Source organism: Microcebus murinus, chromosome 2 (assembly GCF_040939455.1).
Source record: "Microcebus murinus isolate Inina chromosome 2, M.murinus_Inina_mat1.0, whole genome shotgun sequence".
Classification (NCBI taxonomy): Eukaryota; Metazoa; Chordata; class Mammalia; order Primates; family Cheirogaleidae; genus Microcebus; species Microcebus murinus.
In genome coordinates this window covers 17,722,730-17,747,587 of record NC_134105.1, presented here as the reverse complement: position 1 = coordinate 17,747,587, position 24,858 = coordinate 17,722,730, and the positions used below count along the sequence as shown (strand labels likewise).

General features: G+C 41.6%; 1 protein-coding gene across 2 annotated transcripts; it reads right to left on the bottom strand.

Moving 5' to 3' along the window:
• Positions 1 to 15,158: 15,158 nt before the first annotated feature.
• PDIK1L (PDLIM1 interacting kinase 1 like) lies at positions 15,159 to 23,564 on the bottom strand. Of its 2 annotated transcripts, XM_075995373.1 has the most exons (4): positions 23,430 to 23,564; positions 22,735 to 22,901; positions 20,965 to 21,266; positions 15,159 to 16,581 (listed from the first exon to the last, which is right to left on the bottom strand). In XM_075995373.1, the coding sequence occupies exons 2-4, from the start codon at positions 22,769 to 22,771 to the stop codon at positions 15,841 to 15,843; spliced, it is 1,080 nt and encodes a 359-aa protein (XP_075851488.1). In that variant the 5' UTR covers positions 22,772 to 22,901; positions 23,430 to 23,564; the 3' UTR covers positions 15,159 to 15,840. The 2 variants fall into 2 exon arrangements, with proteins under 2 accessions (XP_075851488.1, XP_012605999.1); XM_012750545.2 differs by lacking the exon at positions 22,735 to 22,901.
• Positions 23,565 to 24,858: the final 1,294 nt, after the last annotated feature.

Sequence of the window (24,858 nt, the reverse complement as noted above, 5' to 3'; positions counted from 1 at the left end):
AATATATTTATTTATATATTTTTATTTATATAGTGTTTATATTTATTTATATAGTGTTATATAGTTTTATCATATTATTATATCAAAAATTAAAAAAAAGCCTATCACATTTCTCCAGCCACAGTATTTCCTTCAGAGATGGGCATGTAACTCAATTTTAGCCAAGGAGACTTTTGTTGGGACTGCCAAGATAAGGATTCTCTTCCTTGCTGTGCAAGAACCTGGGATTACAACCTTCAGAGTAAGGCCTGCCAGGGGAAGGGGTAACAGAGAGGAAATAGCATTGAGGGTTGGAGAGAGCAGAAAGTAATCTTGATGATTTGCACCTCTGTAACCTGTCATGTCTGAAACAAACCTATACATGGTCTTCACAGTTGGGTAAGTCAATGCATTTTCTTTTAGCTTAACCCTGTTGGGTTGATTTTTCAGTCACTTACAACTGAAATAAACCTGAAGGAAACACATCACTCTCTCTCAGACTAGGATCGCCATTGTCACAATGCCTGTAACACTGAACATGTGCAGCCTCTGTTTGCTCACCATCCCAACCCATGGCCACAGCAATTTCTCAGGGGGGCTGACGAAACACCTCCAGGTTTGTCCAAAGCTGACCTGGAAGAGCAGTAGATATTCCCTTTAGGAGTCAGAAGACCAAAGTTCTGGTCCTGACTTTGCCATTAACTCTTCGTCTGGAGCAAGTCACTTTTTCTATTGAGCCTCAGGTTTCTGATCTGTTAAAAGGAGGGAAGAGGGCTGGGTGCCACCGCTCACACCTGTAATGCCAGCCTTCTGGGAGGCCAAGGCAGGAGGATCGCTTGAGCTTAGGTGTTTGAAGTTGCAGTTAGCTATGAAGATGCCACTGCACTCTAGCCCAGGTGACTGAGTGAGACCCTGTCTCCAAAAAAAAAATTTTTTTTAAGATAAATAAATAAAGGAGGGAAGCAGACGAGACCAGTGTTTCCCAAATGCCATTCCTTTCCAGTTGGTTACATAAACATTTACCTTGGGAGCTTGTTAACAAAACCGATGCTAAGGCCGGGCGCTGTGGCTCACGCCTGTAATCCTAGCTCTTGGGAGGCCGAGATGGGCGGATAGCTCAAGGTCAGGAGTTCAAAACCAGCCTGAGCAAGAGCGAGACCCCGTCTCTACTATAAATAGAAAGAAATTAATTGGCCAACTGATATATATATAAAAAATTAGCCGGGCATGGTGGCGCATGCCTGTAGTCCCAGCTACTCGGGAGGCTGAGGCAGAAGGATCACTCAAGCCCAGGAGTCTGAGGTTGCTGTGAGCTAGGCTGACGCCACGGCACTCACTCTAGCCTGGACAACAAAGCGAGACTCTGTCTCAAAAAAAAAAAAAAAAAAAAAAAAAAAACCGATGCTAAGTTCCCCCTCTAAGAGAACCTAGTTTAGTATATCTGGGGTAGAATCAAGGAGGAAATAAAATGACATTGGGTCCGTCTGAATTTATTGGTATGAATGCCCTTATTAGAGATTCTAAATTTGTGTTACCTCTTGCAGCTGAAAAGTAGCTCTGATAGTTTGCTTGTTTATTGATTGACATAAATGCTCAACATGACCTGTATCAATGAGGTTGAGATACCAGCAGTTCCCTGGCAAAATTCATAAGGTCTTAGAAGGTAGGATTGTTGGAGATGATTTATCACACAGAGTTGTGTATATCCCCAGACCTGCCGAGTGTGTTTCCTGAGGGGGCCCAGAGGATATGTTCTTCACCTAGGTGTTGAGAAAGCTTTAGCAAGAGCATCATCTGCATCCTTGATACATTTTATGGTGGATGTCCTCTGTAGCTTGGGTCTATTGGAAGAGGCCACTGTTGAGATGGCTCCCTGATATCCCTGGGGATGATGGGGTCCTGGAGGGGCAGAGGCCAAGTGGCAGGACTGAACTGCCAGAGTCATAGGGGCCTTCACTGGAACATGCAGCAGGAGGGATAACTAGGATGTAAGGGTCTTTGACCAGAGTGTCCCTAGGAATGAAAGAGATGAACAGCTTATTAAATATTATTAAGTTATATAACAGAAAAACCTCCATGTCTTATGGCCAGAGGCCTAATTTGAATTGTCATAAGGGAGCCTCTCAGCTCTGAGCTGATTTCCAGACCAGACTTCTAAGCTAGTTCACAGACTCAAGGCCCTGACTGAATAGGAGGCCAGGTTCCTTATGGAAGAAACTTGCAGCCCCGCCACAAGTGCATACTGTAGGTCTTCCTCCAGGAAGAGGAAAGAGAAAATGCAGATCTTTTAGAAACTACTAGATGTTGGCTTTAAATTAAAGCTAACAGGCCGGGCACGGTGGCTCACACCTGTAATCCTAGCTCTCTGGGAGGCCGAGGCAGGCGGATTGCTCAAGGCCAGGAGTTCGAAACCAGCCTGAGCAAGAGTGAGACCCCATCTCTACTATAAATAGAAAGAAATTAATTGGCCAATTAATATATATAGAAACAATTAGCCGGGCATGGTGGCACGTGCCTGTAGTCCCAGCTACTCGGGAGGCTGAGGCGGCAGGATTGCTTTAGCCCAGGAGTTTGAGGTTGCTGTGAGCTAGGCTGATGCCACAACACTCACTCTAGCCTGGGCAACAAAGCAAGACTGTGTCTCAAAAAAAAAAAAATTAATTTATTAATGCTAACATCTGGGAGCCCAAGATTCACATGTCCAAAACTAAACTACTGCTCTATCCCCCTCCTCTACAAATCTGTTCTGCCATTGTCTTTCTTATCTGAGTTGATCCTTCTGCAACTCAGCACCCTTCCAATTGCTCAGGCCCAAACCTTGGGATAATCTTTGACATGTCTCCTTCTCTCACATTCCATGTCTAATCCTTCAGCAACATCTTCTGGCTCTGTCTTTGGAATACACCCAGATTTGGAGCACTCTCTCCCACTCCACGCCTTCCACCCTCATCGGAACCACTGTCATCTCTTGCCTGGGTTACTGCCATAGTCTCTAATAATATGTCTGCCTTCTTCTAACCTCAACATAAGAGCTAGATCAATCCTTTAAAAATATGTCAGTTATGTCAATTCTCTGCTCAAAACCCTGAAAAAGGCTCCCCATTTCACTCAAGGTAAAGCCAAGTCCTTGAGGGCTTGTGGGCCTCCCATGGCCAGGCCTGTGAGCTCCCTGTCCTCACTGCCCACCATCCTCCCTCTTCAGACAGATGGACAGACGGACACACTTGGCCTCCTTGCCTGGTCCTTGAACCCACCAACCGTGCTCCACCTCAGGGCCTTTGCCCCTCTGCCTGGAATGCTTCCCTTTAGTTATGTGCTTTGCTGGCTCCTTCCCACCTTTAAGGCTTTGTTCAAGTCCCACTTGGACAAGAGTGTCCCCAACGACTTTCTGAGAAATTCAGTCGGCTCCTTGCTGCTGCATTCCCACTCCTTTCACCCTGCTCCACTTTTTCTCTATTCTTTTAACTTATCACACCCACACATACTAAATAATTTACTTATTTACATTCATAAGTGTCTCCCATGACTAGAATTTAAGTTCAATGAGGGAAGGCCCTTTGTTTTGTTCACTGATAGATCCAAGCACCTGGAACAGTGCCTGGCACATAGCAGGTGCTCAATAAATCTGTTTAATGAATGAGTTTTGACCCTGGAGAGACTATGGACCAGGCTGGAGAGGATGTCTTGGGAGAGTGGGTCTTGGGGGCCAGAAGGGTCCCAGAATGCCAAAACCATACGGTTTCCTCTTCTGGCCAGTAACACATGGATGGAAAGGCTGCTGCAGGGTCCTAGGAAAGATTTCCTTGCTCTCATGGAGACACAGGAAAAAAATGACCCCTTTCCTATTCTAATTGCTCTGTCTAGATGTGTTTCTTAGAACTATTCTGGTCATCTTGGGACCATGAGGAGAGCAAGTTTAAGGCAAAAGGTGCAGCTGGGGGCAGGGATAATTTGGGTCCTCTACTTATAAGGCACCTTCAGGGGAGGCCTTGCTGTCACCTAACTCAGAGTCTGTTGCAGATGCTAAAAGAGTCCCTGGTCCAAGGTCACACCCTTCCCAGGGCCTCAGTCACCTGTATCTGGTGATCGAAGGAGGCAGGTGTAAAGCTCAGGCCATTCCAGCTTGACGCAGGACACTCAGACAGACAAAAGTCACTTCAGAGCTCCGAGCCAGGTCAGTTGAGCTCGAGAGGCCACCTTACCAGATCTAAGAGAGGACTGGTCATTTTTAGGATATGGGAACCTAGTCCAAGTCTTGCCTATTGATGCACGGCGGGAGCTGTGGTTAATTACTTACCCTTCAAAGACTGCCCTAACAATGAAGCCTGAGATTAGTGTGGCACTGTAAGGCACAGGTCATGATGACAATTTTATTTCCAAAACCATTCCACCCTACCCTACAAGACTTTTAGAAAGCATGACCATGGGATAGGGGACATGAAGAGACTCAGATTGGGGAGTGTTTACTCAAGGGCACCAGAAAGCAGAGTCAGACTGAGTTTGAGCAAGGTAGTCCGGGCTCATCCGCCAGAGGGCAGGCTTCGCCCTCCAAGAAGCGTCCCTGGTATCACTTCGCTCAGTGTTTCTTTTCTGAGCACAAGGGTGGCACGGCTGCCTGGCATCTCTGTGCATCCCTGGACATCCTAGGTGGTGCTGTTCTACCTGGGGACTGCTCAGATGGGGGTTTACCTTGACACGTGGTGCTCTGTAAAGCCAGTTAATCAGTAAGAGCAGTCATTCCTGCATTTATATTTTTCCTGTTGTTTATGAAATATCTTCATATACAGTTTTCTCACCTGGTCTGCAAAGCAACTTGGAAAAATAACTTATTATTACGGCTACTTTTCAGAAGAGGTAACTGAGGCTCATAGAGGTTAAGTGGCTCCACCAAAGTCATATAGTACATTACTGCTGCTGCCGCTATCACTGACATTTATTAAGCACTTGCTGTGCGCTGAGGATGTTAAGCGTTAACTTATTTAATTCTACAGTAATTTAAGACAGTAAAGTGCTGGCATGGGGTAGGCTATGTTATTAGATGTATACTGATTTAGAAATGCTATCTCTCTCTCTGGTGAATTGAACTTTTATTATTAGGTAGAAACTCTATCTCTAGTGATGCTTTTAGCTTTAATATAGTTATTTCATCTTTTCCCCCCTAGTATTTCTTTTTACAAACTTTTTCAATGTATGTTCTTATGTTTTTTATCTGTCTTTTGTAAACAGAACAGCTGGATTTTATTCTTTTATTTGGTCTGATATCCTTTATCTCTGGAGAGTTTAGCCCACTGATAGAGATTAATATATTTTTATTTATTTTTCTCATCTTATAATGTGGATTCTATTTATTCTACTTTTCCTCTCTCCTTTTTTTTTTTTTTTTTTTTGAGACAGAGTCTTGCACTGTTGCCCAGGCTACAGTGCCATGGTGTCAGCCTAGCTCACAGCAACCTCAAACTCCTGGGCTCAAGAAATCCTCCTGCCTCAGCCTCCCCAGTAGCTGGGACTACATACAGGTGCATGCCTCCACTCCAGGATAATTTTTTCTATTTTTAGTTGCCTGGCTAATTTCTTTCTTTCTTTTATTTTTTAGTGGAGTAAGGGTCTCACTCTTGCTGAGGCTGATCTCGAACTTCTGACCTCAAGCAATCTTCCTGCCTCAGCCTCCCAGAGTGCTAGCATTACAGGCATGAGCCACCACACCCATTCTTTGTACATTTTAATGTTATGAGTTTCATATAGTCTGACTTGTGTATATTATGATTTATAGTGATAATATATCATTTAATTTTCACAATTAATCCAGAGAGGTAGATATTATTATACCTGTTTCGTACACGAAGAAACATAGCTCTGAGATTGGTGTTAGGGTAACGCTGGCCTCATAGAATAAATTAAGAAGTATTTCCTCTGCCTCTATTAATATTTTCTGGAAGAGGTTATAGAGAATTAGTATAATTTCTTCCTTAAATATTTGTCAGAATTCACTGGTGAAACCATCTGGGACTATACCATTCTCTTTCTGAAGGTTATTATTTACTTATTCATTCTCTTTAATAGATATAGGCCTATTCAGATGGCCTATTTTTTCTTTTATGAATTTTGGCAGATTATGTCTTTCAAGGAATTGGTCTATTTCATACAAGTTATCAAATTTGTGGACATAGAGTTATCATAATGTTTCTTTATTATCTTTTTAATGTCCATGGTGTCTGTAGTGATGCCTCCTTTTTCATTTCTGATATTAGTAATTTGTGTCTTCTCTCATTTTTTCTTAGTTAGCCTGGCTAGAGTTTTATCAATTTTATCAATCTTTTCAAAGAATTAGTTTTTGGTTTCATTGATTTTTCTCTATTGATTTCCTGTTTTCAGTTTCATTGATTTCTGCTTGAATTTTTATTTTTCTTCTGCTTAATTTAGATTTAATTTGTTCTTTTTCTGGTTTACTAAAGTGAAAAATTAGATTATTGATTTTAGATCTTTCTTCTTTCTAACATATGCATTCAATGCCATATATTTCCTTCTAAGCACTGCTCTTGCTGTATCCCCAAAATCTAGATAAGTTATGTTTCATTTTTATTTAGTTCAAAATATTTTAAAATTTCTCTTGAGGTTTCTTTTTTGGCCCATATTATTTAGAAATGTGTTGTTTAATCTCGAAGTATTTTTTATTTTCCAGCTATCTTTCTTTCTGTTAATGATTTCTAGTTTAATGCCATTGTGTAGCCAGGCATGATGGCACCCACTTGTACTCCCAACAGCATGGAAGGCTGAAGCAAAAGGATTGTTCCAAAAGTTGGAGGCTGCAGTGAGCTATGATGATGCCACTGCACTCTATGCTGGGCAACAGATTGAGACCCTGTCTCAAAAATAAATAAATAAATAATTCCATTGTGGTCTGAGTTAGCAGATTTCTCTTCTTTTAAATTTGTGGAGGTATGTTTTATGATCCAGAATGTGGTTAATCTTGGCGAATGTAAGCCATGTAAGCCATGAAGAATGTATAATTTGCTGTTGTTGACGAAGTAGCCTGTAGATGTCAATCATATCCAGTTTTTTGTTTTGTTTTGTTTTGAGACAGAGTCTCACTCTGTTGGCCAGGCTAGAGTGCTGTGGCATCAGCCTAGCTCACAGCAACCTCAAACTCCTGGACTCAGGCGATCCTCCTGCCTCAGCCTTCCAAGTAGCTGGGGCTACAGGCATGTGCCACCATGCCTGGCTAATTTTTTCTATATATGTTTTTAGTTTGCCAATTAATTTATTTCTATTTTTAGTAGAGACAGGGTCTCGCTGTTGCTCAGGTTGGTTTCGAACTCCTGATCTTGAGCGATCCACCCACTTCAGCCTCCCAGAGTGCTAGGATTACAGGTAAGAGCCAGTGCTAGGATTACAGGTGTGAGCCACCGCACCTGGCCTCTCTTTGCTTTTCAATTTCAGAAGTTTCTATTTTCTTTTTTTTGAGACAGAGTCTCGCTTTCTTGCCTAGGCTAGAGTGAGTGCCGTGGCATCAGCCTAGCTCACAGCAACCTCAAACTCCTGGGCTCAAGCGATCCTCCTGCCTCAGCCTCCCGAGTAGCTGGGACTACAGGCACGTGCCACCATGCCCGGCTGATTTTTATATATATATATATTAGTTGGCCAATTAATTTCTTTCTATTTTTATGGTAGAGACGGGGTCTCGCTCAGGCTGGTTTTGAACTCCTGACCTTGAGCAATCCACCCGCCTCGGCCTCCCAGAGTGCTAGGATTACAGGCGTGAGCCACCGCGCCCGGCGGAAGTTTCTATTTTCATATCTTCAAGCTCTGAGATTCTTTCCACAGCCATGTCCAGTCTACTAATGAGCCCATCAAAACCATTCTTCATTTCTGTTAAAAGGTTTTGATCTCTAGCACTCTTTTTGATCCTTAGAATTTCCATCTCTCTGCTTACATTGTACATCTGTTTATGCATATTGTCTACTTTTCCCATTACAGTCCTTAGCACATTAATTGTAGTTTTTAAAAATTCCTGGCCTGATAATTGAACATTCTGGCCATATCTGATTCTGGTTCTGATGATTGCTCAGTCTCTTCATCCTGTGTTTTTTGCCTTTTATTATGCCTTGTACTTTTTTGTTTAAAGGGGGATATGTTGTACTAGGTAAGGAAGGAATTGCCATAAATAGGCCTTTAGTAATGTAGTGGCAAGGTGTGGGGGAGGGGAAGCATTCTGTAGTCCTATCATTAGGTCTCAGGCTTTTGGTGAGCCTGTGCCCCTGGGCTGTGAACTTCATCAGTGCAGTGCTTCTCAGTTTTTTCCCTCTTTAGGTGGGTCAGGGCTAGAGGGTGCTGTAGTTGGGTATTTCCCTTCCCTCAGGTAGGTTAGGTGCTGCTAATAAAACCCCAGCTGATTAGGCTCTGGTAAAATAGTTTCTCCTGAGAGCCGGCTTTCTTAAGAACAGAATGCTCAAGTATATTTCAAAATGGTTCCTTTTCCCCCGCCTCCTGCCAAAAGAATGACCATCTGTGAGGACCTGGGAGAGCTCCAGGAGGTAGAAGTTTGGGGGGCACCCTATGACTGAGTCCCCCTGGAGTTTCTAACTCTCAAGAGTTGTCCACACTGAGCAATTGCAGTTTAGGTTTTCCTGCCCTGGCTCTGGTTCCCACTGAGGTTTCTGCTCCGGTGAGTTGTGATTCTCTGTACCTATCCATCTGCCTCTCCAATTTTAGGGTGGCAGTTTGCACTTCACTCACTTCTCTGACAGACATAAGAGGAGTTGTTAATTTTCCAGTTTGCTCAGCTTTCTACTTGTTGTTAGGATGGAGTGGTGACTTCTAAGCTCTCTACATGCCAGACCAGAAACAAAGTCTCATCTAATACTTTTTAATTGGATGGAAGACATTGTGAATTTTTACATTACTGAGAACTGAAATTTTTTGTACTCTTTTAAATATGTTTGAGCTTTGTTCTGGCACATTAAGTTACTTAGAAAAAAATGTATCCTTTGTTAAATAAAGTGTATAGGAGGCCACTGTTTTGGACTAGCCTCTTGCACTAGTCCCCAGCAGACCAGACTGAACCAGAATGGAGTCACTCATGCTAGGTGCTGCATAATCAAACTAAACTCTGACACAGGCCAGTTTTCCAAACAGAAGATTCATGGCAACTAATCGAAAGGGGTCCAAGTTTACCTGAGCTGGCATGATAATGAAGTTCTCTCTGTTTTAACCCTATAAGGAAAGTAACTTGAAACAATCCATTTTTTGTTCTGTTTCTGCTTTCCTTCAGCCCTTTTCTGTCTATAAAATCAACCTCCTCTGCTTGGCTCGTTGGAACACTCACGATTTTACAGAATGAGCCTGATTCTAGAATCACAAATAAAACCCAGTTCAGATCTTTAAACCAAATTTGTTGTAATTTTGTCTTCTAATACCTGTCAAGACAACTTTTAAGCTTTGTTAGGCAGGGTCCAGCTTAGCCTTTAGTCTTGCCCTCACCACTGAGAAAATACTCTTCTGTGATGCCCCGTGTATTAGAAGGTCTTTCCATTCCAGCTGGTAGAAATATCAATTATTCTTGGCTTTGTGTGAGTTCCAAGGATTGTTCTGCCTAATCGTTTCAGGTTATCTTTCCTGCTCTCAGGTCAAGTAATTTCCTCCAAAGCATGAGCTGACTAGTACCAATATCTTGAAGAAAACTTCCTACAAATGTCTGGAACTCTTTTTTGTTCCTCTCTCCCTCTGTCTCTGATATTCTGCCCCATGAATTCTAGCTGGCTTCACCTCTCTGAACTTTGAACTCTGTCTTCTCAAGGAGATTGCTGGACTATTTAGGTATTGCTTCCCTGTGTAGTGGCTTAAAGATCTTCTCCAGGAAGTGAGTTGGGGCAACCACAGGGCTCACCTCATTTGATTCTTTTCTACCAGGTATCATTGTCCTGCACTGCTAGGTGTCCAATGTCTGGCATTTTAGTTGTTTAAGGCAGGTAGAGAAATCTAGGCCCTATTACTCCATCTGGCTAGAAGCAGAAGTCATCAGGCTTCTTGTTTTTACCCTCTCCAGGTTAAAATTCTAATGTGCAAGCTGGGTGCTGTGGCTCACATCTGTAGTCCCAGCTATTTGGGAGGCTGAGGTGGGAGGATCACTTGAGGCCAGGTGTTGGAGACCAGCTTGGGCAATATAGTGAGACATCTGTTGAAAAGACAGCAGACATCCTGAATGACTATCAACTATGTTATCAGCAAATACAAAGAGGAAAGAGAACTAGGCTAAGGAGATTTTTACTTAATACCTGCAGAGGGCTGCAGGGCAAAGAAAGGCAGGACATTATAGTAATGGAATATAAGATAATTCTCTAATAATTGTAGTAAAAATGTAAGTTAAATGAAACAAACCAACATGGTATCTATCAGCAGTACAAATTAGCAGCAAAGGCAGCTCACTGTGGCTTCCTGTGAGTCCTCCTCAGGAATGGGAAGCAATAACATAGTTGAGTATGTCATGCATTTCTACATGCATCAGCTCCTTTCATCTTCACCCTGCTCTGAGTCAGGTACTATCCGTATTTAAGCCTGAGGAAACTACAGATTTGAGAGGTTAGGTAACTCATGAGGCATACAGCTAGTAACAGAAAGGTAAAGGGTCTGATTTCAAAGTCTCTGTCCTTTCCTTCTGCCTCTGACAATTGTCATGGTAGTCTCTAGCCCCAATGCACATTCTTAAAAAATAAAATTTTTATTGAAGTATAACATACCTAGAGAAAAGTGCAAAAAAATTTTAAGTGCAGCTTGATGAATTTTCACATAGTAAACACACCTGTCTAACCAGCACCCAGATCAAGAACCAAAATAATATAGGTTCCCTAGAAGTCTCATGCATGGCCCACTTTTTTTTGTTGTTGTTTGAGACAGAGTCTCACTGTCGATAGAGTGCCCTGGCATCAGCCTAGCTCACAGCAACCTCAAACTCCTGGGCTCAGGTGATCCTCCTGCCTCAGACTCCAGAGTAGCTGGGACTACAGGAGCCTCTCAAATCACATTAAGTGCCAAGATGCCTGGCTAATTTTTTTATTTTTAGTAGACAGGAGGTCTCGCTCTTGCTCAGGATGGTCTTGAACTCCTGACCTCAAGTGATCCTCCCACCTCAGCTTCCTAGAATGCTAGGATTACAGGTGTGAGCCACTGCACCTGGCCTGTGGCCCACTTTTGATTTAGGAGCTCTAGGAGGTATACAGAGGTACCTAGTGGAGCTTACAGCTTGGGGTCCCTTAACTCAGGGTCCATGTGGGCTTCTAAGATCCATAAATCCCCTGAAATTATAGGCAAATATTTTGTGAGGAGAGGATATAGTGCCTTCATCAGGTTCTCCCAAAGGGTAGGAAAACCAAAGCTACAAGGAAAGACTGGCTCATGGGGAATCCATTCATTCACTCATTTTGTCATTAAAATCAGAATACAATGACAGTGCTACCATTTGAGAACTTAATGTGCTAGGCACTATGCTAGCCACTTTATGTGTATGATCTCTGACCTTTACAAAAACTCTGATATGTAAATATCATCTCCATTTCACAGATATGGAAACTGAGTCTCAGAAGGAAATGACTTGTCCAATGCCAACACATTATGTAGACATTTGCAAAAGCTGGTATTAAACCTCAGATCTGCTACACCAAAGCCTGTGCTTTTCCTGCTAGACCACGATGCCTTTGGTAATATCAAGTTGCCTAACTTCTGTTCAGAACAAGCTAAACCTGAAATACCAGACTGAACAGGAAATGAAAGAGGAAAGTCAAAAGCTCAGGTCTTTTTTTTTTTTCTTTTTACAATTCCCTTCTAACCAATGAAAAGTCATTGCAAAGGCGAAAGTACTGCCTTTAAAAGACGCACTTTGCCTTCAAGAGGTGTGGCTGCCTAGTAGATTTTCTCAAGTAGGAGTTATTATCTAACCACAAACCAACTGTCTGTCATTACACTGCACTTTAGAGGATGTCTATGATTGGTCGACAGGAGAGCAACATTTGAATTTAAAGGAAACACCAAAACAACCAAGGGTCATTACTTCAGTGAGAAAGATAAAGCTTTGTTGTTAGAGAAAACTCCAACTGGAGTCAAGAGATTAGGCACTAAAACCTTGTCCTGGGGTAAAACCATTATTATTACCTCAGCAACTGGTGTTACTGTTAATTCGTCAAGAAATTAGCCCGTTTTCAGTAAAACTCACTGAAAAGACATGTAAAAACCACGTGAAGGTGCTTTATAAACTGCAAAGGATTATAAAAATGCTAGTAAGTACAAAGATTCAATTAAAAAATTAATCTCTAAATAGAAAGCAAAATTTGCCTTTCCACAAAGGCTAAATCAGGAGAGGGTGGCGGAGTCAGAAGCCACAATTCCTGATGCCTACTTTTATAGTCACTAGATCACGGGTAATGTTTTCTGTCTCCATTTCCCTCTGCTGTTTCATTGGACCACTAAGTGGACTGTGTCCCCAGGCATTCATAACACCTATAAAAGAAAAAACAGTGGGATAGATGACTTTTTTTAATAGAAAAGAAGCCATGGTGTCACATCACAGATTGAAAAATTGCATCCTCTTAGTACATTTAATATACATCATTCTGAGTTTGGGATGCATCCTCCACATAATGAAATAGAAGGATAAATGGAAAAAAAAATTATCTTAGGCAATACAAGTTCTTATATAAAAAGTAAATGCAGTGAGATAGTATTAAAATTTTATAGAAATTGAAATGCTGAAACTCCTGTAATTCAATGATCTTTTCCTCAGCAATAGCTTCTATTTCAGAATCATTTAATAGATAAATCTGAAAATACATTGTTTCAAAATTTATACCCTCTATTTTATGCTCAGAAAGTAAAGCACTACAGAAGTACTCACAGAGCCACCAGAGCAGCAATGTAGAATTTTCACTTTTTTTTGTTGAAACTCACTTTATTAAAAAAAAAACTGTCATGAACAATAAATTACAATCATTTTCCCCTTTTATAAATTCTTCATAAAATATATTTGACAATTTTAAAAGAAAATTTCAAAAGTTGCTTTCATTTCTGAAGTGCTGATGACTTATTTTTTGACCATTTGTCATGCTGGTGAGTTATTTTGTAGCTGCTACAATAGTTTGATTGATAACAATTTACAATTTAAAACAACAACAACAAAGAGAAAAAACAGACCAGCAGAAAGAACTATTCTGTGTGCTATTTATCTGACACTTAACACTTACTTCATCATAATGACAAAGTATCCCTTAGCACCATAAATCTACAGGAACCCCATCTTTCTAAGTGACAACTAGTGCAAAATAACGTTCTAGGAACTAACTGTACAACCCCATATTTTAACTGGCCACAGCTGCCTATAAGCTTATCTGAAATATTTGGTCTTTTTCAATTAAGACAAATTTCATAAAACACTATAAACCATAGCAAGAGACTCTATGAGGAATAATCGTTTATTGAGTACCTATTATGGGCAAGGCACTGTGCACAAAGTCTTGCTTCCATTCTTCCTCTAGCAAATACCCAGGAATTTCCAAATATTGCTATTCATCTTTTATTTCTTACTCCTGGCTGGAAAAGGCCTGCGGCTAAATGCCATGTTTTAATTGTCATTTTATTAAATGATCTGTAGTGCTGAGCACACAGTAGGTACTTAATAAATACCTCTGACTGAAGAAAGATGAAGAATTTATTATCATTTTGCTTGGTATCATAGGCTATTTTAGAATACAAGGACTTGAGAAAATTCAGGAAGAAACTTCCTGATCACCTCATACCCTTACCTCCAATGAAAGAAAGAATTTTACTTCATAGATATTATAAAATCTTTCAAAGTAAATAAACTATTTTAAATAAGGCAGGACTAAAAACCATGTACTCAGAAAACCATGGCTCCAAGCACATAGATATTTGAAGAGGTGGCATACTGTCACCTATGAATATCTGCTGAAGTGCCCCATTATTGACATCATAATGATGCTTTTTCTTACCCACATTAACACAATTCTTTTAGATAGATCTGTGTTAAACTAATTTGGTGCTCCGGAGGGTCAACTATTATGAGGCTTCAGTGTATTTCCACCTCTCATTTCTAAAAGAATTCTTATATTAGTTTGAAAGTGACGGTAAAGGTATGAGATTTTTCATTTTAAGAGGCTTTATTTCAATAAAACCTTTCAGTCCAAATTTTAAACTTCCAGATCATATAACATAGTCCAGAAATTTTACATACTATAATGTTTTTATGTTTGCTTTCTATTGTCCTCTGAACACATTTTAAATGGGGAAAAATTATGATAGCAATATTCCAAAAGTAAATTCAAAAAAGCTGACATTATGCAAACTATCGATAATTTCCATATGCTAATACTATTTTGTTTGACTTTTGACCAAAGACTCTAGTGCTTTATGAAGATTAACCCAAATAGAACATAAAGTCTATTTAACCTTAAAGGCTAATGTTTTGCTTTAGGAAAGCATTCTTTCCTTAGATTTTAACTATCTGCTTTTACAGGAAAACAAACTGGAGACAACCATATAAAGTTAAACTAACTTCCAGAGGAATAATGGACTATTGGTTTTTGACAGAGACCATACCAAGTGATTGTATAAAATCAATAACTCTTCTACTTGAAAAGTCGTTGTTGCCACAGTATTTTACCCATTTGCCACACTGTATAGGTATCACGTCCTGCATTAGAAAAAGGTGTCAGCATTTAAGACAACCATATCACTACCATTACTTTCTCAAATTAGACAAGAGAAAACAGCATCAGTGCCAAAATGAAAGGAACTCCAGTGATTCAATAAGAGACCATATCAGGGCAGGCAATGTGAGGGTAGAGCTCATTTGGTTTCAACTTTATGCTGAGGTTTAGACAAAGTCTTGAAACCAAAAATTAATATATCAAGTATTATAGTTCATATATAGCAAAGTTTTCAGAAACAGAAGAATCCTGTGTTCAGATTTATATCAGATTATAAAAGTTCAAGTGTAGTCATGTCCCAATTCAGTGGTTTAATTGGTTAAATAAATGCTCAGTTACCTGAACAAAGTCTGACTGAATCACCAATGTCCTTGGCAACCTGCTACCATATGACTGTGTGACTAATTCAACTTTTGCAGCTACAGGGAGGGCACTGGAGAGCGCAAACATACTTCAGCAGCTTTGGATCACTTAATTTCATTTATGTTTAATCAGATAATTTTAGACCCTCCAAAATGATGCCTTTTAAAAAAGTTGTATAATATTACAAAAATAGAAAAAAAAACTTAATATGATTTAATTAGAGGGAGGACAGGGTAGGAAGATGAGGGAAGGTTCCTTTATTTTCATCACTGCTTTCACCAGCAAATCTCAAAAACCCAAACCTACATCAAATAATTTAAACAGAAGTGGCATTTTCTTCATATGGAATGCAAAATGCACACATTCACATACTTACATATACATAAATATATACATATATGTTTCCTTTACAAAGTTTCAAAGGTTGCATTACCAGCATGCAAACCTCTTCTTCCATGGAAATTCCTAATACTGATGAGGAATGTCTAAAATACTTAGAGACATATTTCCAGAAAACTGGACTCTCTTCTTTTCTTGGCTCTTAGAGAATTTTCCTGCCAAACTTCTAAAAAAAAATTTACACCCACATTGGTAATATACATTTAAAACATACTAATAAAATGGCCAGCTTGGATTTAAGAAAAATGAGGGAAAAAAAAAAAACACACCCCACAAAATCTAAACCCTTAGAAGGTGTTTAGCTTTTTATATTCTTTTTCAGCCATATAATGTTGCATCACTGTGAAAACAGAAGCAGCATATCATCCAAGATATTTGCAAATAATATGTGTCACGTTTCCCAGCTGCTATCTTTAAACGCAATTTGTACTAATCTGAGTTCTAGTTCAAAAGCATCTGGACGATCCTGAGGGTTTGCAGCCAGCATTTCCTTAATCAGTTGTTTCATTCGCCCATTCATAGACTTTTTCTTCACAGGAATGAGAAGTTCCATTTTAGGATTTTCCAGAAGTGCTTCCCCAACAGGCACAATCTCAGTTCCTTGTTTTACATAACTCCCTAGGAGTTCCTTCTTTGTCTCCGTGTCTATGAATGTGATCCTTTCCAGCATTGCCCAGATGATAATCCCAAGAGCAAAGATATCAGCTTTTGCTGTGTAATGTCCTTCCCACACTTCAGGAGCCATGTAGAAATCTGTTCCGCATGCCGTGGAAAGAAAACACTTGTTTACACTGACAGGTTCTTCTGGGTTCTGCCCAGAGGCTGAACAGACTTTACTTAGACCAAAATCAGCCACTTTCAGTGTGGGTTCCAAGTCACTGGTATCCAACCTGCTTTGAGAAATCAGGATGTTATCAGGCTTAAGATCTCGGTGGATGATCTGGTTTTTATGTAAGAAGGCCAGGGCACTACTTAGCTGAAGCATAAAGCTGGTGTTAGTTTTACGATTGGGTTTTCTGGACAACAGATACTCATTCATATCTCCTCCGTCACAAAAATCCATCACAAACCACAAATAATAGGCGCTTCTGGGATCAAAGGCAATTTCTCCTTTTAATGAAGTCTCTACAAGCTACAAGAAAGAAAAAATACAGATTACAATCATCTGACAGGTTATACAATTCAGTTATAGAAAAAGAATAACTGATTCAAAGGTTAAATCAGTCTCCAGTTTTAAGTAGAAACTCCTTGCATATTTTATTTGGTAAGTGCTTTCATATGTACATTTTATTTTAAACTTCAGTTTAAGATACTTCAAACTAGGCCAGGTGTGGTGGCTCTCACCTGTAATCCTAGCACACTGGGAGTCTGAGGTGGAAGGATAGCTTGAGCTCAGGAGTTCGAGACCAGCCTGAGCAAGAGTGAGACCCCCCCCCCATCTCTACCAAAAATAGAAAAAGCCTGGCATGGTGGCGCATGCCTGTAGTCCCAGCCACTCGGAAGGCTGGGGCAGGAGGATTTTGACCCAGGAGTTTGAGGTTGCTGTGAACTAGGCTGATGCTATGGCACTCTAGCCCGGGCAACAGAGTCAGACTATGTATTAAAAAAAAAAAAAAATGTAAACTGTCTATTTGTCCCTAATGAATACACACCAAACCTCCAAGCCAAGAGGTAAGTATTTTAAAAGCACGATTTTGAAGTATCTAACTGGCCATAGATTTTCTGCATGTGTCAATGGAGCTGAACTCTACCAACCTACCTCATAGCTTCATGAAAAGACCAAAGTTTCAGCAGACAGACCTAGGAGATTGCCAGCTAAGGTATAAATTTCAATTAGGAAATTCTACTCAATGAAAGTGCCTGAAATACACTTCTTGTTCATTGCACATACACTATATAACCTGTAAAATTGAGAGAAAAATGATCAAGGTACAACTAGTTGTTGCAGAAATAAAGTGTTCTTATAGTTGCTGTTAAAAGAAAGACTAACATCATTACCTCATAAACATGCACAGGTAGAATACAAATATGTTGGCTATCTATATCACTGGATGACTTTTTAAAACCAATTTATAAAAATCAAATTTGCATTTTGATGTAAAAATTCAAGTCTGAATATGTATATTTCTTTCATACAAGCTTAAAATCTGCAATATATCACTGTTTTGTTATTATTGTCTAATTATAACTCTATTACTTGAAATTCAATAATATTACTTGACACAAACTACCACTCTAAAATATAGGTGTACAGTGTTATAAAAGCATTTGTTGTATGGTGTCCTTTTCAGACCTATTGTTGAAAAGAAAAAGCTGAAGAGTTGTTGAAGAGTGAGTGAAATGCTAATTTTACATTTAAATCTACTGGTACTTCCTCTTGCCTTTAGGTGGGCAGAAGCAAAGAATATCCCTCCATGTCATCTCCCTACATGGTAGACATTAGTAACTGCAATGGTCTGCAGATGTCTCTTGCATATTTTTTGTTGCATGTGTATGCAGTGCAACAGAGAAAATGAAAGAACAGAAAGGTAAAGATCACATATTTATTTACTAGCTGCACAGTTACTAAACATGCTTTTCTTCTGTCTTTACTCTCAAAAGCAAACTTTCTAAATAGCTTTGCACAATAGAGTGGCAGCATTCAAAGAATGGTTTAGAGTAAGGCCAGATAGTAAATATTTAAGCTTGACAAGCCATATAAGTTGTCTGTCCCATATTTTTCTTCCTTTTTTAATTTTTACAATTTGTAAAAAATATAAAAATTATTTTTAGCATCCAGGCCATGGGCCTCTGGTTGAGAGCTACATTAGTGCAGTGTCCAATCTGCTTATTTTCACATGTAGAGGATGTTACCATTGGTTCTCTTGCCTAAAAGTCCTTCAATTGCTTCCCTGTTCTCTTAGGATATAGTCCAAGCTCTTTAACATGGGTGATGGGATCTTGGGTGCTCTGTGCTGACTCCTGCTGACCCTTCTAGCCTCATCTAAAATAATCCTCCCTGTATACCATAGTCTTATTACCCATTCTTTCAATTCTTAAAACCCTTCATGCTTTTTGCTTCATGACTTTTGTATGTATAGGTCTTTCTGCCTGGGAAGTTTTTCTCACTCATTTGTCTACCTAACTCCTCTTTACAAGTTACAAATAATTCATAATTATTGAACCTCAGGATTATGTCAGGTTCCCTATTATATGTTCCTATGCCATCATGTACTTCTCATTCATGACACTTATCACGAGTATACAGACTAGCCACTAGGATCCTATGTATGAAACTGTAATCTGTTAAGTGTTTTACATTTTCTTGTAGGTGAAGTTTATAGCTAACGGGAACTGATTTAATGATGCCAACTGAGAACAAGGAAGAAGATCTGGAAAAACAGAAAAATAAAAATTTGTATAGAGAATGGAGAAGACCATGCATAGGGACTCTGTTCATACTATAGATTTGTCTTACTAGATGTAAAAATGTTTCTTTACTAGATGTAAATTTAGAGAAGGTACTTGCTCAATGTGTTGATGACTTCCTGAAGTCAACTAAATAAATCCATAGAAAAGACAATTTTAATAGAGATACCTATTACTGAGTACTTCCTACGTGCCAAGTATTATTTCTGTATCACCTCTAATTTTAACAACTCCTGTGGAAGGTAGAAACTATTTTACATATGAAGAAACAGATGTTGGGAAAAGTTATTTATCCAAGGTCATTGAGCTAGCAAAAAGTGCCACAAGTCAGACACAGGCTTTAAGCTTTAGATGAAAGAGATTTACTAAACAAAAAGGTGCTTTAGCTATAAAAATTACTCAATCAAGTCTGGTAATACTTTACATCTTAAAACTTTGAAAGACCAGCTAATGCCCAACTGCTGGATCTAGACTCAGCACTAAGTCATATGTTTAAATGTCTTTGCTTTTTTAGTCCAAATGAGATTATGAACCTTAGTCTCTAAAACTCCATGCAAAGTTCAGCAAAATTCTATCCACTTTTAAAAGAGAATGTATCTTTAGATACTCCAAAAATGGGGGGGGGGAAGAGAAAGAATGTTTCCATTTTTTCTTTTTTTTTTTGAGACAGAGTCTCACTCTGTTACCCAGGTTGGAGTGCAGTGGAATAACGACAGCTCATTATAACCTTGCTCCTTGGCTCAAGTGATCCCCTGCCTTAGCCTCCCAAGTAGCTGGGACCATAGGCAGGTGCCACCATGCTCGGCTTATGTTTTTTTTTTTTTTTTTTTTGTCTTGCAGAGATGGGGGTCTTGCTATTTTGCCCAGGCTGCTCTTAAACTCCTGGCCTCAAATGATCCACCTGCCTCAGCCTCCCAAAGTGCTGGGTTTACAGGTGTGAACCATTGCACCTGCCTCCAGTATTTTCCATCAGTGCAACTTATATAATAAGCACTGTTAGAAAAGTCAACAAAATCAACAGAGGCTAAATAGTTGTGTTCTATTTTTTGGCCTCCCAGAGTGCTAGGATTACAGGCATGAGCCACCACGCCCGGCCAAAAGAAAGACTTTTAAATGGTAAAAGTCTGATGGTAAATTCTGAACTTAGACACACTCAAGGAAAGTTGTTTCCTTTTCCAAGAATGACTAGCCTGAAGAAATTTTGCCCCGGCTTCTAACAAGTTATGTCATAAGTATCTTTTCTGTTCAGTTAATATAGAGCTACTATAGATTTTAATTTATGGCAGAAGCCAAACTAAAAAAAAAAAAAAGGCCCAAAACGTTTTCATTTTCCTATATTAATGATTTCCCTAAGTCTATAAAAGAGTAACTTGGGAGGAGTTAAGAGAACATAAGCTTTAGCTGCCAGATAGTTTTAGGTTCAGGTCCCAAGTCTACCACTTACTAGCTATGCAACTTTGGATAAATTCATTATCTAATCTAAGCCTCAGTTTCTTCATCTGTAATGAAGATAATAATAGCACTTTCCTCATGGTATTGTTTTGAGCAACTGCCTTTAAAGCACTCAGCACAGAGTATGGAACCAAGTAGGAACTCAAATGTTAGCTATTAACACTGTTAATAAAATACAGGTGTTAAACCACATGCTTTATGAAAATTAATTGGAATTGCATGGTGAAGAAACCACATACCCCTCTAATAAACCAGTGATTTATAAAAGAAATGTCAAATTACCTATGGGTGTTGCTATTCGTTGTGAAGTTTTTCCTTTTCTTCTATCTTCAGTTCCAAAAACATTGATTTCAAAGAAGTGAACTTATTAGACTCTAGTCTCAAGCACCTCCCTAGCTTTTATCTTGCCCTTTTCCTATGCAGACTGGCAAATACCAATGCATAACAGGTGGCTTACATTATTTTTAGGTATGTGCATCACAGGTTTAAATAAAACCTGTTTTAAAGCAAATGTCTCAATTCTTGGCAGACCCTTATCTTCTAACTACAAAACACCTGCATTTAAAGAAAGCCTAGCATCTGACACTTTCATTCCTCTTCTTTTTGACCAATGCTATGTTCAAGTCATTTCTATATCCCATTCAACAACACATACCTGTAAATAAAGGGAAGAATTAGAGCCGTGGGACATCTTTTGCACCATCCCATCTTTTTGTAGAATGCATTCCTCCAAGTGAATCACATTTGGATGTTGGCTCTTGATACTGCTTAGTGCCCAGAACTCGCGAAGGGCTAGTTCAACATTTTCAGGTGCGTGGCATCGAATTTTCTTCACTGCCACCCGTGCAGAGGTCTTTCTGATGACTGCTTCATACACAACACCGTAACTACCTCGGCCTACCTCCCGTATTAGATCGTACTTTGGCTGGCTACTCACCATCTTCAAGGTCGAGGTTTCTGGAAAAACCAACAAAGTGCTCTGTTGAAATTAAGTATATCTACATGCTTGTATTTCCTCTTCTATATGATTTAGTTGTCTGTCTCATTGTCTGCAGTAAAGGATATTTGCAAATCTAATTTTAATAATAATAAAGTTAACACTTATGTAGTACATACCATATATCAAGCATTGTTTCAGGCACTTTATAATACTAAAGTTATTTAATCCTCACAATAATCTTATGAGGTAGGTACTACTATGGTCATTTCATATATGAAGAAACTAAAGCATGGAGAGGTTAAGTAAAATGCCCATGGTCATACAACTAGTTATGGATGGACCTGAGATTTGAAACCAGGCCATCTGACTCAGATCTCCACAATTGTAAGCACTACACTATACTGCTTCTTCAAATGATTGAAAACATCACTGTTAAAAATAAGCCAAAAAATTCAGCCTTCTAACTGATCATGGTAAAAAACAAAAATAAGGAAGCAAAACCCAGGTTCTCCTAAGGCTGACATATGCATAAAAGGTGATAAAACAGCAAAAACAAAAAACTTCTCACAGTGAGAAATACCAACACCTGGCTTATGCTTAAGGACTGAAAGTGAACTTATAGAACTGAAAACGTTTAGCTGTTATTTAAAAGTAAATGGCCAATCTATATATGTTCATATTTTAATTTTGTTTATTTCTTGCAAAATAAATGAAAATAAAGTTTGTGAAGAAATGTTACTTTAAAAATAAAGTAAGCTACTTAGAATACAGCTTCCTTTTTGTTATTATTTAACAATAGCTATTTAGTTCTAGGTCATTTTTGCCAACAAAAACCATCCTACCCATCAAGGGGCTCTCTGACAGAGATCTTTGGAAATCAACTTGATAAGTCCTTTGAAGGAGCAAATTGATAATTCAATGAAGGACCAAAGGCCCTTGGAAGAAATGCATGTGTTGAATGGAGAAAGTCTAAAGAGTGGCTCCTCACTCCCGAAATAATTTCAAGATTCTAACGTGCTTAAGGAACAAAGTCTCATTTGTAGACTGTCACCATGGGCAAGAAAAGTAACATGAGATTGTATAATATTTATATTTTCCAGCTGGGGAAACAAAAATGTTCAGGCTCTACAGCCTGAGAAATTGGGAACAGCTACTTTAAGTGGGAGGCCAAACAGGGAAGACCTCCTGAGCTCAGGAAGTCGAGACTAGCCTGAGCAAGAGCTAGACCCTATCTCTACAAAAAATATAAAATTTAGCTGGCCATCGTCGCACGGGCCTATAGTCCCAGCTACTGGGGAGGCGGAGGCAGGAGGATTGCTTGAGCCCAGGAATTTGAGGTTGCAGCGAGCTATGATGACGCCACTGCACTCTAGCCTGGGCAACAGAGGAAGACCCTTTCTCAATAAAAGAAAGAAAGAAAGAGAATTTTAAAATGGCCATTTCAGAGATTGCTTTTAGTTCCACTTCCTCTAATTGAACACCTACCCTTCAAATTCCTACTGTATTTCCTAGTGTCTGTCATAGAATCCTCTGCCCCAACTACACAGCCTTCTTTCTGCTCTGCTCTGTGTGGATCGCCAATTACTGGTTTCTTTGAAGCAGTCCCATATCCTCTCCAGTTTGGTATAATCCCCAAAGGAAAGAGCACCTTCCTGTATGAGGAGGAGGGAAGGTGTTTATAGGATCCTGCATTAAATGATGCATCAGTGCGAACCTAAGGGCATTTCCCGGGTCCTCGTGCCTGCCCTGCTAAGCCAGCGCTCGGACCGGGCCGGCCAGGCCATACACCTGCTGGTGGCGGGGAAGGGCCAGTCCCGGCCAGAGGTGTTGCCCGACGCGGCGGCTCAGGCCGCGCTCATTGGCCAAGTATCAGGCCCTCCCCCTCCTCGGCCAGGATCAGATGAAACCCTGAGGGGATCATCCCCAGGCCCTTCACCCCGAGGTGTCAACCCTGCAGCTGCCTCAACTCCTCGGGCCTGAGGGCTGAGGGCCGAGGCTTGGGGAGGTAGCCCTGGTGTGAGAGGAGGCCGCAGCTGGGGCCGGTGGCCTGAGGGGCGCGGGGCCTTCCCCGGGATGACGCCGCTGACAGGTCTGTGACAGGCCTCCTGGGGAAGGAGGCACATGCAGGGCCATTGGCTCTGCAGCAGGGCCTCTCTGCCACGCCGAAGGGCCAGATTTACCTCAGGGTAGCCGCCGCCTCTTCTCCCTCTCACGGGCTCTGCAGGCCGCCATTATCGGGCAGCTCGCGCCTCCGCCGCCGCGGCCTCCAGTCAGAGGCCGGCGCGCGCCCCCGTGGTGCGCGCGGACACACCCCCTTACGCTGGGCGGCCCCGCCCCCCTCCGGCTTTCCGTAGCGCGAGCCGGACGTGGAGCACCGCCCAGTGGGCGCGCGCGCCCGGCGCTCCGATCGCCTCCTCCACTCTGCCGTGGCTCTGCGGAGCGCGGAGTCGCGGGAGGTGTGCGCGCTCCAGAGTGCGCCACTGAAGCCCCTCCCCGCAGGGGTGGCGGGGCCTCGGAGCTGGAAGGCCATTCCACGTCCGGGCTCGGTCGCCCTCCAGCTGCAGCAGGCGCACAGGGCCCGCGGCCCCGGGAATTGTCTGCAGCGGCAGGTCCGGGCCTGTAGCTGCGCGCGCCGGGCTGCAGTTTCCCCTCCCCCCACCCCCCTTCCACTCTACCGAGCTGCGGGCTGGTGTGCGGGGGTCGCTGGGGTGGAACGCTTGGTGCATCTTCTTCGGCACGGGCCTCGGGTGCCTGCCTGACGCGGAGCTCGTTGGCGGGCCTGCGGGGAGGCGCGGCCCGAGCTGGGAGGCCTGGCGTGCGCCCCGCCTGGAGGGAGGATGCACCTTTTGTCCAAGTCACTGAGCCATGTTTGCGGGCGGTGCAGTTGCAGAGGCGGCGGCGGTGCGGGGCTGGGTGCGATCTTCTGGGAAGGCGCCGTCCCCTGCCCCGCCGGCGCGGTGGTATCTCCCTTAAAGAAGCCGGCGCCTCATTGTTCCCAGCTGCGGCCGCGGGGAGTCGGGGACCCCTGTCCGGCGCAGAGAGGGAGGGACTGCGGCGTCCGCACCTGGCTGCGGTGGCAGCGACGCCCGGCCAGCGGGCGCACGGGAAGAGGCCACAGTCTTAGCCGGATGGGGCCACGATCGACAGCGATCTAGCGGTTCTCGGGGCGGGACAGTCCGTGGCAGCCGCAGTCGCAGCCGCCGGGGTCGTTCGGCTGCCCCACCGCTGTCAGCCAGATCCCGGCTCGCAGTGGGCCTGCCAGCCAGCCCGGGGCTAACAGTCACTCAGAGACCCGGACCCATCGGTCACCCAGTTAGTTACACAGATCAGTAGGCATCCGCTAGAAATGTACATGCCTTCTTCACCCATTTCTTCTGCACCTACTATTTGTCAGTAAGGTAGTTATTCCTCCTCCCTGCGCTCTATAGGGGATGAAGTACACAGAATCTCTGTCACTGCGCTCAGGATCAACACATTTTATTTTCTGTCCTCCATTTATGGACCTTACCCCAAGAGTCTGGGACTGGATTAGGTCTTTATGTAAATGGTCTCTCTTATTCCTAACCAAACCCCTCAAGGGGAGGCTTTATTACCAATCCAGTTTTACAG